This window comes from Corvus moneduloides, chromosome 3 (assembly GCF_009650955.1).
Source record: "Corvus moneduloides isolate bCorMon1 chromosome 3, bCorMon1.pri, whole genome shotgun sequence".
Taxonomy (NCBI): domain Eukaryota; kingdom Metazoa; phylum Chordata; class Aves; order Passeriformes; family Corvidae; genus Corvus; species Corvus moneduloides.
This window is the reverse complement of record NC_045478.1, coordinates 62,770,986-62,788,018: the sequence shown is the minus strand read 5'-3', so window position 1 is coordinate 62,788,018 and position 17,033 is coordinate 62,770,986. Positions and strand designations below refer to the sequence as shown.

Sequence of the window (17,033 nt, the reverse complement as noted above, 5' to 3'; positions counted from 1 at the left end):
CAGTTAATTTATTTGTCTTCTGACAGTATGTTTTGTCTCATTTTCCTTACATTTAATTATTCTTCAACAACCTGTTTCTTGATATCAAGGCCTACATTTCTTGTTGCTCCTTCTGTTTTTATCTCTGTCCTCTCCTCCGCTCCCTCTGCTGATCAGATGCCTAGTAATTTTGTTTTGTGCTTTATCTTTCCTTCTCTTTGATCTTTCTCAATGAAACTTACACATGGAATTAAAGAAAATATTACCCATAACGTGCTGCAGTCATTACAAAGTAGTTCCAGAAGAAGTTTGTATCTTTTAGCTCTTATCAAGGTGAAAAGAAAACTTTCTCTCCATACTGACTAGACAAGAAGACTGGATCTGAAGGGAAAATCCTTCAGGTCTTGGAATAGAAAATCAAATAGTAAGGGGAGAGTCAAGTAAACATTCTTCCCATAAATGTATTGTAAACTTTGATTTTGCTTATTTTACAATAAGGTAGACATTCAATATTTTTATATTCAAATTAGACAATTACTTTTTGATACGACACATCAAAAGCTCCTCAAACAGAAGCATTCTTCAATGCTTTATTCCTTTACAACATTTTTAGTGTTTAAAGATGGAAATGGCTAGATATCCACCAACATCCAAAACTATTTAGTCTCTAGCTATGTTGTATATTCTTTTTCATTTACTACACTTAAATGAGAAATGAAAATAAAACTGTAAAATAAATTGGAATGGATTAGATTGCTCAGGGAGGTGGTGGGGTCACCATCCCTGGTGGAGTTCAAGAGATATCTGGATGTGGGCTGGGTGATGTGGTTTAGTGGTTCAGGGGTTACAGTGGCAGTGCTGGTTGACAACTGGACTTGAAGATCTTAAGGTCTCTTCCAACCCTGACTATTCAATGGTTCTACAACTTTGCCTTTGCACAGCTTAAACTAAAATCTCCAGCAGATGTTTGTTAAGTTTGTGATCCCTTGTCTTTTCTTTCAATCTGAGATTCTTATTTTCCTGTGAAGCCAGATCCAAACACTCCACATGAAGTCCACTTTATACCTGGCCAGTATCAAGACAAAATACTTCTGTTCTGTTTTGTTTTGTTTTTTTTTAAAATGGGATCAGGAGGGGGAAAGAACAGTTAAGTACTGAGGACTAACCTCAGTAGAAATAAGCCAAGTTACTTCAGCGTAGAGAGGACACAATTCATCTAGTTAAGAAGGAACCTTGGGCTGTCTCAAGCACCAGTTCTTAATGAATAATTTCTCAGGAAATATATGACTGTATTCTTTAGCTCAGATTCTTCAACAGAATGAGACAATTATTAGTCAAGACATTAAACCTGGGGAAATTAAAGTTATCCACAGTCTCTATTCTGTCCTCCCTTCAGAGACAGGAGCATAATCGCTTCAGTGCTCACCTTACTTTTTTCCCCCCCATACAAAGAGCTGAACAGCCAAAGCACAGTCATGTCTAACTCAGCTAATGAGTACTCCTTCCTAAGAGAAGCAAAATGTATACCCCACACATTTGGTTGTGGGTTTTTTCTGCTTTAAGCACTCTTTTCCACTTGTCCCACTTACTCTGCAAGCTTCTGTTACATGGTCAGCTAGTGACAAAGACTTTAATTATAAGAAAACTGTCAGTAACAACACAACTTTTTTGTCCTGGAATATTTTATCAGCGGAGAACATAAATTACTACAATGGCCACAAGATGGAGTTCTTACCTTTTGAGGCTGCTGCTGCTCCAAAAGCTGTTGTCTGAGATGTTCTAAATTTTGTTGCTGTAGCTGTTCAGCTAGTTGGTGAAAAAGTGAGTTGTTCACAGACTCTGGTACTAATGGCCTAAAATGAAATAATTTTAATTTTAAAAAAAAGCCTACAGTTTTTCTCTTGGTTTAAACAGTTAGTAAATAGGTCTTCACAACTGGGTTTCGAGTTAACTAAAATGTGAAATAATGAGGACAATGGAGCTAGTTCCACTTTCTAATAGTATCATTATACCATCAACTGTATAAATATAACTATAAAAAGCAAAGAACATGCTAACTTGAAGATAAAGTCATCAAAAATTCAGGCACACAGACTTACAGTAAAGTGTGTATGTTTAATTTAGTAAACTGTCTTTTCCAACTGTTTTGGTGTACTTATGCTCTGAAAGAAATATTTTCCTTACTTAATCCTAATGTTCAACTAACATCACGCAAATTTTAGCATTTTCCATAAGAAACAGAGCTTGGTCTTACAATTGGGAAGAGGGAGTTTCCTTTTTAGGCTCTTCATTTTGTTCCGATTCTTCGCCAAAGTCAAACCTGTCCATCAGCTTCTAGGAGGAAACAAAATAGGCATTACTGGACACTTCTTATATGTCCCTTTATGTATATTTCCTTTTCAATAGGAAGATGCTCTTATTTCTCAATTTAAGAAAAAACAAAAAAACTTTGGCAAATAACCTGAATAGAAAATCCAATGTCATACTCCTATTGCTATCAAACTCTTGAGCGCATCAAATCTTGCCCCAGCTTTCTTGAGCTCTGCTGCTGCAAGTACAACCACATGTGCTTTCCACAGTAACTCAGAGCTACTTTGGAGTAAAGCTTAAATAAAGATTAATTTTATGTAATGGTACCTTTAATTAGAAGGAATTACTACGAAGAGGCCAACTATTCAGTCCTTTGGTTATCAGCAAACTGCTCTGCTCATATCAAGAGAAGACCTACAGCTTGATTACTTCACAAAGAATTACTGTATTTTCACACACGTGTCATTTAGACAACCTGAATTCCTTCAAATATACTGCTCCTTGAAAACAACTTCTCACATAGTCTGCAAAAAAAATCAAAGCAAGCAGTTATCATGTAAGAGGAATAAGCCTTATAATGGATAAAAAGAAAGGTATCTGACAAGGAGAAAAACTTGAATAAACTGTTTTATCTGCGAAGATGTCTAAACTGGAGTTCCGCTTAAGTAAAAAAGTTTATCTATTAATTTTAAAAAGTCCAGAAGCATTTTAGTAGCACTTTACTTTCTTGAAGAGAAAACTAAAGAAAAAGCATGAAGAAATACAACAGATGTTATTTGTCAGTGAGATTGGCTTTTTTTTCACTACGTAGTGATAGAGCTGTGCTACTAAAGCCATGTCCATGCATCTTTGCCCACCTTGGAAGTCTTCTTCTAGCTAATGCTATACTACAAACCACCATAACTTCTTCTCAAACCTTAATCTCAGAAGAAAAAAACCAAGAGGATGAGAACATAAGGCAGTCATTTTGAAATACTAAGGCAAAAACATCTTCAGCAACAAACCATGGTGATTCAGTAGCCCATTTTCTCTCAGGATGTTCTATTTATTCTCAGTTACTGGAGTCCAGCAAGAAGAACAAAGCCTAAGCTAACTAGAAGATTGATCAATCAAGAATTTTTAGAACCACTTTTCCCAATACAATATTTATGAAAGCAGGACAGAATATGACTCTGAGAAAACACAGTAGAAACACAGACCATCAAGCTTATGTGAGATGGGATGTTAAAATCCAGAACAACTTTCACCATATATACCTAATCTATATAAAGCAAGGCGACTGCCTTTTTTTGTTTGTACTGTTAGAATATTTTCCAGTGAAGCACTTATAAAATGCTGCTGCTCTGAAAAAAATTGTGCATTTTAAACAAACAACCTCAAACTTAAAATACTACTGATCATCATGTATCTTCCATCATGACAAAGTAGGAAGGAAAATAACAGAATATGTACTATTTATATATCTGAGAAAAGAAATAAATAGAAAATAGTCAACAGTTCATGACTAACAAAACAAACATTTAGATTAACTGAGGCCAGAGAAAACCAGAGAACTTCCAGCCAAGACAGGTAAACGTCCAGCATGATTTATGTTTACATTTGTTTGAAGTAACATCGTACATATAGAAAGCCAAAAATCTGAACTGAAAGATCTTGATTTTTACATAGTTTGTAAAAGAATACTCTCTACAATGAAGTAATAGGAATTAAACTAAATTAAATACTAGGATATCAAATTTAATGTTAGACACACACGCATATAAGAAGCGCAGAACCTTCCCTTTATGCTACATATGTTACTTTAATTACCTAAGAAGAAAATATGTTCCGAAAAAGCAACAGAAAGAATTAAAGACATGAAAAAAGCTTTTTATTTGAAAGGAAACAAATTTTTTTGTAAGGATCAGGATATTCTATTTGGAAATTACAATAAAAAGAGTAGGGTAAATGCACAGGAAATATTGATCAAATTTTTTTTACCATAACACAGGGATATGGTTCTGTAGCAAGGTCAAAAACATGCACATTTGACGTTGCCAAAAGAATTTTCCACATAATGCATATTAATTTGCACAATTAAGTAACACAAGATAGTACAGAGACTGAAGAGCTTGAAAACAAAGGATTGGAAGAACTGTCAAATGTATTAGGAATAGGGTTTTTTTAAAAAAAGATAAACTGGATACTTACGCATTGATCAAAACTATTTTCCTGCATGGTTCATATTTTTTATGCAATTCACCAACATTATGTCATGGAATGAAAACTGTGCTTCACTGTTTCCTTTGGATTAGAATACTAATAAATGTTTTTTTATCCTAAAAGCTGCCTCTTTTTTTATGTCTGTATATAAACATCTCATCAGAACGTGAATTCCTTTAATTTACTTCATTTACACTGTGCAACATTCAAGGCAGCCATAGCTATGAGTACACCTATCCATGGAAATGCTGGAATTGAAGTGTGCAGAATAATGCCAAATTATGAAATACTTTCTGTATGTAAATATTATGGCACTCCCTATCAGCTGATGCATTCATTCCCTGGGGCCCCACCCTTCTTGAGTTGATGGTAGAGCAGGAGTACAGGCCATTCTTTTCCTGACTTATTTTTACAGCTGCATTATTTTCAGTAAGAAGAGATTATCTGAGTTAAGAATAAAAAAGGTTGTTTTTCTTCTCCAACTTCCTTATTCTTAGTATTTATTCATTCCAGGACAAAGCTACAGAGATTATGTACTCACAAACTGTTTCTTCCAAAGATAATAGAACAATGTTTATTTATTTATTTAGTTAGTTATAATTCTTTGAGCAGAAGTTCATCCTTTTTTTTTTATAAGTATTATACTACTATGACTGCAATTGCCTGCATGGTTGTTACCACCTGGTATGCAATTACATTAGTTTTCTTAAATTTCTGGGTTTGTTTGTAGCTTGTTTTGGGGGTTTTGGGCTCTTTTTTCTTTTTTTTTTTGGAAATATAATTTCTGCATATTTTCCATTTATTACCTTGTAAGAAACAATTCTCACTGCTGTCTTACAAAGGGTGAGAAAACATATGTAACAATGGCTTACCTTTGCTAAATCAAATCCATTACCATATTCAATAAACTTTATGGATCCCTTCCAACTCTAGATATTCTACTATGTGCCATTTAGCCCTAAACTAATATGCAACTAATATTTTCATTTACTGTATTCTGTCTAGACACTTTTTTTGTATTTTCAAGATGTAAGCACTTTATAGTATATTAATGTATTTTTAAAATGTTCAAAGTCAAACAATAAAATCCAGGAGAACTTCTCATATACATATATTTTAAAAATAAATACTTCTTCAAATTTCTATTATTCTACTTCTACCTTATTAAAAGAGACACTCTGTTCCAGTGGATTAAGTGTGTTAGCAGCAGCAGCAGCAGCTGTGAGTTGTGCCGTGAGGGCCTGTAACTGGACGACAAGACCGGCATCCAGGGCTTGAAGTAGTGAAGGCTGAGGTTTCTGCTGCTGTATCTGCAGTGTCTGTATCAACTGCTGAAGCTAAAACAGAAAAGATAACAAATACATTGAACAAGAGGTTTTTTTAAGCAAAAACCAAAGTACCAAACAGACTTTTCCCCTTCCACTTAGTAAAAAAACCCCTCAGGAATGAAGTATCATCTAACCTATGGCTATTATTTTGTCTTAATTTGTTTTCATTTACAGCAAATTTTTTTCCCACTTACTGGCTAATTTGTTTTCTGGGGCTGATAAGATAGGCAGATGCTTCTTCTTCCTAACTTGCTCTGACAGGTTGCATGATGATGCCAGTCACCACTCAGGATTTCCTGCTTTCTAGGGTTCCCCCTCTTCTGTTTCTCCAGTTTGATTCCTTTTGACCTGAAAAAAATCTGTTAGCCTACTCCAGCTTCCTAAGGGCCCACCTATATTAGGAGAATCTGTGTCCTGTAACAGCATTTCTACAGAGAAAAGACCTGCACCATGGCAAGCTCCACTTCAGGCCAATGCAACCTATTCATATGGAGAGCTTGCACCAGTGTCTCTGCACAAGACACAAGCAAAATCTCACAGTGAAACTCAGGTTTGGGCTGATAGAATGCAATGCCCTTGCTATGTTAACAAAATATAAAAAGCAAATGTACAAACCAATCACCTGGTCTATCTTGATTGCCTTACTTCCTATCTTTCTTTACAAATCCCTATCTATACATAATCTTCTAGGAAGCTGTCCTAAAGAGGAAATCAAAGGCTTTTTCATGTGCAGATCAACTTATCTGTTGAATAGGGATGCTTCAACAAAATTTGCCTTAAGAAAAAATATTAACCCTATGGGAAGAAGCTCTCCTAAAGCACTGTGGAATTAGAGGAAGCAGTTCTTTGACATTCAAAGAGAGAAATCCCTGGAGCCTTATCTTCAGATATTTGTGGAAAAAAGGTTAAGCAAATCCAGGCAGTTCAAACTATGCTGACCTAAGTCCCTGATTACCCTTACATTCATATTCCAACTCCTTATAGGGTTCCCTACTGAACTCTTAGAGGGTTCAATCCATCCCTTCTTACTAGCCTCACTAGAAACTTCATAAGCTGATTAGGTTGAATTTCTTTTCTACAATGCATCAAAAATGTGTGACCCTTTTTCAAGATTGTTTTAAGAGTTACTTTCTGATAATGTGAAACAATTCTCCCTATTCTTTTACTTTTAAAAACAGTTATACAGATTTCTTATACAGCAGAGCCTCTGAAAAGGCTTCAATTGTTGTTCTACCTCAGCAAGAGCTTTCACTGATTGCTGCAATAGGTAAAGCTGAAGAGTTCCCCCACACCTCCCCACTTGGCTGATACAGCTGGTCCACCTTGTGCATTGCTCTCAGTAGGAAGGAATCAAACTGAAGAAGCAGAGATGGAGGCTCTCAAGTGGAAGAATCCTGGATGGGCACCATTCTTGCTGTTTTCACATTCTTGTTGGTCACATCTTTCTTAGTCTGCCCTCTCCTGTGTCTGGACTCTCAATTTACCTGCACGCATTCTCACCAATAAAACACAATTGTAGGATTAAATCGAGGTCTGTGGAGCTGGGGAGCCAGGGAGAGGCTGTGGCAGATGGAGTGGTTTGGAGAACAAGAATAAAAGAGACAGACAGCATGTAAGCAAGTATCATAGTTCATCTACCAATCCTATGTACATATTTTTTGTGTACCCAGTCTGTCTCCACACTTCTGCTTAAGACTATTTTCAGCTAAATATCCAAATGTTATTTCTTCGTGATCTGCTGTCTTTAAAACAGTAATTGCTTTGTCATCTTCACTTTTTTCTCTTGCTTCATTTTCTATTTTTGTATTCTCTAAGCAACAAACTTTGAATTACCTCACTGACTTTCCATGCATTTACCATTCTCACTTCATATCTTTTCCTTGTTTAAGAGCAAGTCCACTATTTTTCCTCCATATTTCACAAAGTATCCCACAAACTCACTTTCCTTTGCTTTTCAGTTTCTTCCAGTGTAATCAGATGAAAGTATTCCCTCCACTTCATTTACGAACAATTACAGATAACTCTGGTTAGCTAAATAGTGTAAAACATTCTCACTAAGTAAAGTTCTTACTGCCAGCACCAGAACTTTCACTGGCCACTGCTTCTCATTCATATGTGTGTATTTTTGTTTAGTATGCCAGCAGGTAAAACAACCTCAGTCCAAATAAAAAGCATAATGCCAAAGTTATGCAGGTGCCATAGTTCTAGCACAGATTGAAAAATTATGATCTACATTTTTACAGAAAGACAATTGTGTGTGACTGAGTTAAGAGGACAAGCGGTTCTTGTGATGCTGAACATCAAGACACATTTTTGGAGTTGAGCATTTAAAAACTGAAGAACATAGTAACTTCCAAGTTCTTATTTTTGAATGCTGCAAAATGAAACCTATGTTTAGCTGATGGAAAGATAAAAAATTGAATCAACACACAGTACAATTCCTGAAAAAGTTTGCTCCCATCCTGTAATTCTGTACAATGTTTAGCTCCTCTTCAGGCTTCCAAAAGAAAAATGTGCTTTAACTTGCATTCTATTTTATATCTGTATCCATGAAATATTATTGTTGCTCTTGATTTAGTCATCTGCAATAGATCCATACTTGTCATCGATATAGACATGTATTACAGACCATCTTATCTGAAACCACCTGAGACACTTTTAAGGAACAAACAGGGTTGGCTACAAAAGGTAACATGGAGTTTTAACTGACCTGGAACTTACTCGTGATGAACAGCCTCATTGGACAGTTAACATGGATACTGGACACAAATCTAAGAGATACTCCTGAAAGCATTCCTTACCTGTACCTTAAAGACACAAAGTATCAGACAGTCTACAGTGTCTACAGTGTAACTGTCTACAAAATAGTTACCTGCTGGCCTTGAGGACTCTGTAAAATCTGTGCAACAGCAGCAAGGGTGTCTGTGTTAGCAATCTGGGATACCCAAGGATCAGGTAAACTCTGCGCCACATTGGCTGGGGTAACTGGAGTCACAGGTGTACCTAAAAAAGAGAAAAACCAATATGCCAAAATATTTTAACATAGAAATTTAAAAATAGTGTTAGAGAAGAAAAAAGCCTGCTGTTATTAAATACTGAGAAAGCACATCAACTGAAACTATTTTTCTGACATACACAGAGAGCACACAGAAATAACACAGACTCACATGAACATTCCTAAAGTAGCAGAATTACTTTGTATTAGTGTAGTTCACAGATCTTTTCATTATTGACCTATTGGGGCTACTAACGAAAACACTGATGAAGGCAAAATAAATAGGTTTCACACAGTATTCCAAAACATTCAGTGGAAACTACATATACCAAAAGATAATTGTTAGCAATCTACTCGTCTGCTAGTCTGAATCTCACTGGACTCGCACTTTATCCCCAGGAGGAGTTCTAAGGATTCAACTAAAAATTTCAACCTACATCAGCTGGATTCATGAGGACTGCTTGTTTTATTGCTTTTTCTCAAGAAAAACACTGAGACTAAATCAGCACTCTGATAATTAGTTTCATGCCATAATCCAGAAGAATCCTCTATACCTGCAAGTACTTTTGCATTTATAGCTCAGAAGTAGAGATACACCAACGAATGCTAAATATGACTAGATTACTGTTTTAAAAGTCAATTTGCATCAGAATCTAAGAACACATTAGAGCAGACTTATGATTCCAACAATTTAATGAAGTCATACTAAATAAATAATACTGAGCTAGAAGACGCAGAAAAGGCACTCCAGGATCTGAAAATTTCACAAATTTGCTTTCCCACTGAAAACTAAGGTGAATGTGTCCATCCCATTGCTTTTCAGCATGGGATCAGCAAAAGGTGGGTTACAAAGGCAGGTGCCAGAAGCCATTCCTATCTGGCCAACTTCCCATATATCCCAACCTCGAAAGAAAAAATTTTGATGAAGTGACAAAGTTAAAAATCTATTTTCCTGCCATCTACCTACATAAGCAAGGCAGATGCTCAGAGTACAAAATGATTAAGTCCACATTTATCATAATGTTTTCCTGTTTCCCTGATCTTGATGATATCTGTAATATACTTCTTTCTAGCACTCAAGTGAGATACTTCAGCATGTTAACAGGCAACATACCAAAGCTGACAGAAGTGTTTTGATTCAAATTATGACTTCCATCTGGTTTTGTTTACCTGGCGTATTGTTGCTCATAGCAGCTGTAGTGCTGGGCAAGACAGGGGTCACAACGGGAGGAGGAATTCCTGCTGCCATATCCAAGAGAGGCTGAATAATTTCACTCTTGAACACATTATTCTTCTGCCATAAATTTAGCACTCTAACAATTTTACTCTAAAATGAAGAAAAGACAACAAAAGACCTGAGTCATGCTTATTTTTCTTGTTATTATTGATTATGGAATTCTTAGCTAGCAATGTTAATCTGTCTAGACTGAAGGACCTTCAGATTTGCAGACAGCAAGGACAGTTATACTGGATCACACCAAAGATGTCAGAACTATCAATCTGAGACTGACCCTAGGCAACAGCAAGGAGCTACTACACACAGGTGACAATGTTCTCTCAACCAAAAACATGCCTCTACTCTTGGAAGATGACATGGAAGGAAAATTATTTTAAGGAAGCATTTTAAAACATGGCTAGTAATTAAAATAATGAATTACTAGTCTCCTAATTTTTTATAGTTAACATATATAAATGTAATTCTGTTCTGCCTATGAATCAAAATCATTTATGTGCACTGAAAAATGGGCATATACCAATAAGACTGCTAAATATTTTTATTAGAAAAGCAGCTTAATATTTTGCAAGCTCATTTCTATTCTCATTTCCTCATGAAGTGAGGAACTTAGAAGTTTAAACTGGAACACAACTACCTGCCTATTGAAAATACATAGTAATATTAAAAAATGTGGATCGTGGAGAAGGGAAAAAAAAAATCAGAATTAAGGCTTCACATAATTCCATTAGCTGTAACTCATTGTTCAGCTTACATTTTTATTTTTTTCTATTTCAATAGGAGCATTCTATTACATCATAAACAGATCACCATTTTGATCTGCTTCCAGACTTTTTTTTTTAATAAGCTTCACTTCCACCAAAAGGAAAGATTTTGCTTTATTTTGGGGAAAAAAGTGAGTTGTATTACAAACAGCAAGAAATTCTTCATAGGATCTGGTGTTTGCTTTCACAAAGATGGTTTAATTACTTGAATTCTATAAAACAAGAACATGAAGTACTTAGCCACAGTGCTCAAAACAAAGAAACAGAAGTCTGTTTGCCCAGAACTACAAGAGGATATTTAACTATAATAGAGAGAAGTGCTGAACTTTCACTGCATGGAAAATGCAATTTAGAGTTCCCTTAAAGAAATCTCTGATGGCTTCCACTCAGAATTCCGGTATCCGAGCCTTTCTTCTTTGAAAGGCTGTTTAATAAGCAGTCCTTGACAAGTCCACCAGAGGCTCTAACTTCCCTCATTTCTCCAGAACAGAAATGTAAAACTGTTCCTGTGGCTCAGTATCTACCTGCACCTTGCACTTTCTCTGCGCCAGACAGAGGAATCAGTGACGTGTTTTTGTTGTTACCTTAAATGAAATGTTACTGCATTTCTGCTTGATTCAAAAACAAATTCCACGTTTGCTCATATAAAGATAACTGCTGTGTTTCTCCATTATGTCTTTCAATCAGATTAAACACCAAAATGTTACCAACCAGGTACATATCTTGGTCTCTGACAGCACAGTTTTGTGCCGGGCAATGTACAGGATAATTACTTTCACAGCACAAAGACCTTCATATTATATTGAACCCATATGCAGCACAGCAGCAAGACTTCCGATTGAAAAATACATTTTACGCTGAGGTGAAAAATATCCTAGAAGTGAACCTGACAGGTCTTTTGTGGAGACCCTCAATAGACTGTTTTACTATCTCTCTTCACATCAAACACCTCTAATGCAATAAATTAATTGCCATGCATTGAAATATCACAGGACAAGTAGTGCTATTTCTTAGCCTACAATAAATTTACTATGTATTTTTTAAAACCAGACCCAAACTGAGTACTTGCGTCCATCTTTGTTCCAATCTCTCCTTCTTCAATACATCAAGCTATTTCTGTATTAGTATACTTCCCAAAGTAGCAAGCTAAATGAGTTTACAAAACACACTAATACTGCTAAAGGAATACAACTAAATGAATACAAATGTAAGTTTAAAAGTTGTGCCTATTTATTAAAAAAAACAGTAAAAAACTGTGGAATTGAAGCAGCACAAGTTAATCACACAGTTAACCTAAAACCAGACTGGAAAAATGTCATTTAACTTAAATAACCTGTTCAGCAACACCTCAGAACTCAGTTGCAGAGAGAAGACAGACATCCTTAGACAAGTTTATCCAACCAAAAAATGCAGCTCCTGACACATTTTCCTGCAGAGGTCCTAACTACTCTAAAAAGGCAGGAATCCTAGGATAACACAATGACTGAACTTGCCTTAATCACCTTCCATGGATGCCTTGGGTTTTCAGGTCTCTGGTTGAAAAAAACCGCTGTAGGAAGGCATGTAACTATTCAAAATATAATTATTCTCTTCCTGTAGCATCCTGTCTCACTTACTACTTTACTTAATGACTCTATCACACAAATTTCTGTGAAGACAAAGCCCTTAGCATTCCCCACCTTTTCATAGTTATTCAATAAGAAGAAACACTACCAATTTTACAACCAGGGACAAATATGAAGGAAGTTAAACTGCCTGCACTCTGCTGTTTCCAGCCAATCTTTTAGAAACAGGATTTGGTAGCTATCTCAACTACTGCCATCCAAGAGAATAGCTGAACTATTGAGTCAAACTATTCAAGTTAAATCTTATTTAGCTGCTGGATGATCATAGAATCATAGGGAAGATCACTTTCTCAAAACTCTAATCTATGGAATGTATCTTTCCAATCCCTACACTAAGACAAGCAACATTAAGAAATACATATACAGGGCAAGTTTATAAGTAGGTCCCCTCCAGCAAGTAGAAAGAGATCAAAATCTTTACTCTTTATAGATGATATGCTAAAGATTGTTTTAAGTAGAAAGATCTGTAAGTGGTTTACCTTGTCATCACCAGGACAACGGTACAAGTTCTGGAACGTGCTGATGATGTTATTGCTGAACCTTGGTGCAAACACATCCTTTTCTTGTCCAAACTGATGCCGGGACTGTCTCACAATGGAGTCAATGACATACAGACCAGGCACCTTGTACTCTGGTTTGCACTATAAAGAATGGTAATTTAAAATGAGCATATGTGAAAAATAACCAAAATCATTAACAGCAGAGTAAATATGAACAATCCTCTCTAATTTTTAAATGGGTCCAACTACACTGAAATGTTCTCTTATTTAATAAATTGTCCTGGAAAATGAAACCTTCTCAAAAACATCTAACATTTAAACATCTAATGCTTAAATTATCACACCTGCATGCATTCCACAGGCATGTAAATGGTGTAAAATCAATTTCTTACTGCCAAAAAATTAACTATTTAAAATCTACCCATTAAAAAAATTAACACACAAACCACATATCCTTTTAAAATGCACACTCTATTTTCAGAGTACTGCATAAATAGTAATAGTACACTTAATGCACTTAATAGTATATTTGGACTAGCTGTAAATGTAATTCAAGATATTTTTGTCCTTCTTTAGCATCAAAGTAAACATTAAAGTTAAAATTTGTTTATTTTATTTTTTATTGTTGTAATTAGGGTGTTGTATATCCTGCCCTGCAGAAGAAAAACATATTTATGGGAACATCTGTTTGGTTGAGAATATACCAATGATATTTATTTTAGAACTCTGGAAAACTTGCATAATTTGCAAACAGCATGATATATAAGGCATATCTGCTAACTAAAATACTAACTAGTTATGTAATTTTACTTTTTTAACAACTAATGCTAAAATCTTTGTCTTCCAATTGCAAAGTAGTTACACCACATTACTGCAACCAGTTTTAAGACAGAACGAATAGTGGTCCAAAAATAGAATGAAGTCACCATCAGAATACATTATGTTACGGATTCACTTAATAAATATTGGGTGTACACAGTTATCACACACGGTACTGTGGAAAACATGGGAAATGACACCCTTTTCCTCTCTATAAACAAATTATGCAACACACTAAGTTAATAATCTTTAATAAAGTGCCAAACACTTCAGAATATTAATTTTACTATGCCCTGGATACAAATGTTCTGTTTTGAAAAGTGTTGATTTGCTAACACTTGCAACCTTGAGAAAGCACTTCTTTAGTTTCTAAACACGGTTCAGTGTAATTAGGTATGGCATTCTTTATTTTTAAGAATGTGTGTGGAATACATGTGCATCATTAAGCTTAAATTGGATATAATATGCTGTCTTCAGAAAATCACTTCAACGTATTGTAGCTTCTGAAATTTAATTTAAATTATTAAAAAGGAGTATTCTTCATATGGAACAGACAGCTATACAACTTTTCACAATATTCAAATTAATAAAGCTCACAGATAGTCAAAAAAACTCAGGAAATATATTAGGTGAAGTATTTTAAAACATGGCACATAAAGAAAGCAAAATATGATAATTAGTGTAATAATATAGATGATATGAAAAAGGCAATAAAATACGATTAAAAATTAAATAAAAATTAACACTGGGGCTTTGAACCTGCATATGCCTAATCTTAGACGGGACAGCTTTTACACACAAATATTTACTTATTTTCTGAGTGAGTAATCAATAAGGTAATTTGATTACTCAAAGAAATTAAGTCTGGCTCTCCAATGGAATCACCTCACATATATGAAACGTGATCATTTGACCCCCTAAAGTGATCTTCTGCCAGAGAATAAAACAGTCAACCAAAGTAACAATAGACCAATGAGTTAAGTGTCACAAAATGAAGAATGCCATGGGCAATTATTTCATCTGAAGTTTCAGTAACCTCATGAAATTAGGAAAGAAAATACTGGAGCTGTAAAGGATGAAGAGCAAACTAATTGAGATGGCATTGACATCACTCTGGTCAGGTCTACAGCAGATTTTAATGAAAGATTCAGTCATCTTGAGCTTTAACTTGAAGTGACTGCTTTCAGAAAAATACTCAATTGTTCTCCAAACATACAATTTAAGTCCTTTAATATCAAATACCTAGCTATCATCTGCTTATCTCTCAGTCTACTAAAGCAAGAAGTTATTATTTTAAATTATTAATAAGTTGTACATTTCACTAAATTGTTCATTAAATAATTTAAAAACCCTCATCAAGACCACCAAAGGGAATCATCTAATCCAGAGTGATCATTAAGAAGGATATCAATAAGAATATACCTCTGCCTTCTCTAACCAGCAATGAACAGTGCAGAATTTCCTCATCGAGCAGTACTGGACACTGAAGGGCGTATGTGGAAAAGATAACTCGATAGTTTTGGTAGCTTGTGGAAGGGTCATGAACAACCAGTCCCATTCCTGACAAACTGCCATTCTTCCATGCAGAGGATAAAACTTCTCTTGTGCCTATGAATACTGAACTGCCAATCACAGCCACTGCAACTAAAACGCAGTTTGGAACTCAGACAGTTCTGAACTAATTTCAGGATGTGAAACTGCAAAGTGCTACTTGTCAGAGATGGATAGGATGTATACCGGCTCTCCTACTCCTGTGTTCACCTGTAGCATTGAGCAGGGACCAGAGGATAGTGATCCCTTTCTCAGAGATGGAAGAAGTCAGAGTCAAGGCCACAAAAGACAACTACTTGATGACAAACTAGCAGTGTTCATGAAGTATACTACTAGTTTTTACTACTGCTTGAAACATACATGACTCTTTTTTTCACATAGGACTGATGTATGAGTACCTAAATAATTCATTCAAAAATACTTCTGAGACACCAGGCTGAAGCTGAAAGCTGTTTACACTGTCTAGCCACTGGCAAAAGGCACTGCAGAGTACACTGAGCACCAAGGAATAAAAGTCAATGAGCAAGACAGCTTACTAACACAGAGCAATCCAGACTGCTTTGTAAAAAGGATAACAGAAAGAAAATTGCATCCAACATTGCAACATTAACAGCCTAACTTTTCTGGCTAGTTTTTCAAAACTAAAATGCAATTTAATAATAATTTACTGCTATTTACAAAAAGAGAAGAAATTCAGTACCAAAATAACCAACTGAACAATCAGGTACAACACAGATAAGCAGGGAAGACTCACAAATTTGAATCCACGCATTTCCAACTGGAAGCAAAATGTAGTTTTACCCAAGAATAATTAACTGTTGCAAGAAAAGAAAGTGCTATAAATTTCTTTGCTATTCAGAATCTTTAAATTAATATTACCATCTTCCCAAAAAGTAATTCTAGCCTAGCCAAAGAAATACTTTTTGTTTTAATTTACTTGCTAGAACCATCAACTGAAATACTGCATCTCCTGCTACAAAAAAATGAGGCTGAAGGTCATCTTCCCTTCAGCTTTAAAATCAATGGGAAAACCTGGCATAAAAGCAAAAGCAACTGTCACTAGCCAAACTGTCAATTGTTTTGCTGTTAGCTGTTCACTAACAGTCTCTTTTAACATTAAATAAATACATACAGAAGCAGTCTTAAAACAGTATCAACAGTGACTCAGACCAAAGAACAAAATGAGAACAAAGTATTTGTCATTCTGCATGGGTTATGATCTGCTGCTGATTACTAGCAGAAATTGAATGTGACTAAAAATGGAAATAAACTAATATGTGCTAAAAATATTAATCCATATGTGTACCCAACCCCCCACTTGACTGACTTACCTTCTGAATGAATTTCTCAACACTCTGTACAACATGCTTGTAGAACTGAAAAATAAAATAGTATTTCAATAGAGGAGAAAATCTGAAGATGCGTATACTTGTTCAAGTATGTTGATACATTGATAGCAAAACCAGAAGCAGAAACTTTGGATCATTAAACAGCAATCCAATATCTACAGCTAAACATGCAATCTTCCTTAAAACACTTAACAACATATAATATCAGTGTTTCTTCTTTTTCTTGAAGGTTTTTTTACACTGGATGTTTTGAGTAGCATACTTACTTATTGAGAACTAGGGGAGTAATATAATTGTTCCACCAAAACACATGGTTATTTCACTGTGCACGACTGAAGATATTCACCTAATTTTACTAAACATGTGACTTCTCTGCC

General features: G+C 35.3%; 1 protein-coding gene across 3 annotated transcripts in view; it reads right to left on the bottom strand.

The window, feature by feature from the left end:
* Window positions 1-17,033, bottom strand: part of SCAF8 (SR-related CTD associated factor 8) — a 153,677-nt gene that overhangs the window by 114,302 nt on the left and 22,342 nt on the right. For all 3 annotated transcript variants that reach the window (XM_032101914.1, XM_032101913.1, XM_032101912.1), the window contains exons 3-9: window positions 16,639-16,683; window positions 12,917-13,078; window positions 9,985-10,141; window positions 8,692-8,822; window positions 5,652-5,828; window positions 2,234-2,313; window positions 1,715-1,832 (exon numbers count right to left, since the gene is read on the bottom strand). In XM_032101914.1, coding sequence (XP_031957805.1) covers window positions 1,715-1,832; window positions 2,234-2,313; window positions 5,652-5,828; window positions 8,692-8,822; window positions 9,985-10,141; window positions 12,917-13,078; window positions 16,639-16,683 — 870 coding nt within the window. The remainder of the gene's footprint in view (window positions 1-1,714; window positions 1,833-2,233; window positions 2,314-5,651; window positions 5,829-8,691; window positions 8,823-9,984; window positions 10,142-12,916; window positions 13,079-16,638; window positions 16,684-17,033) is intronic.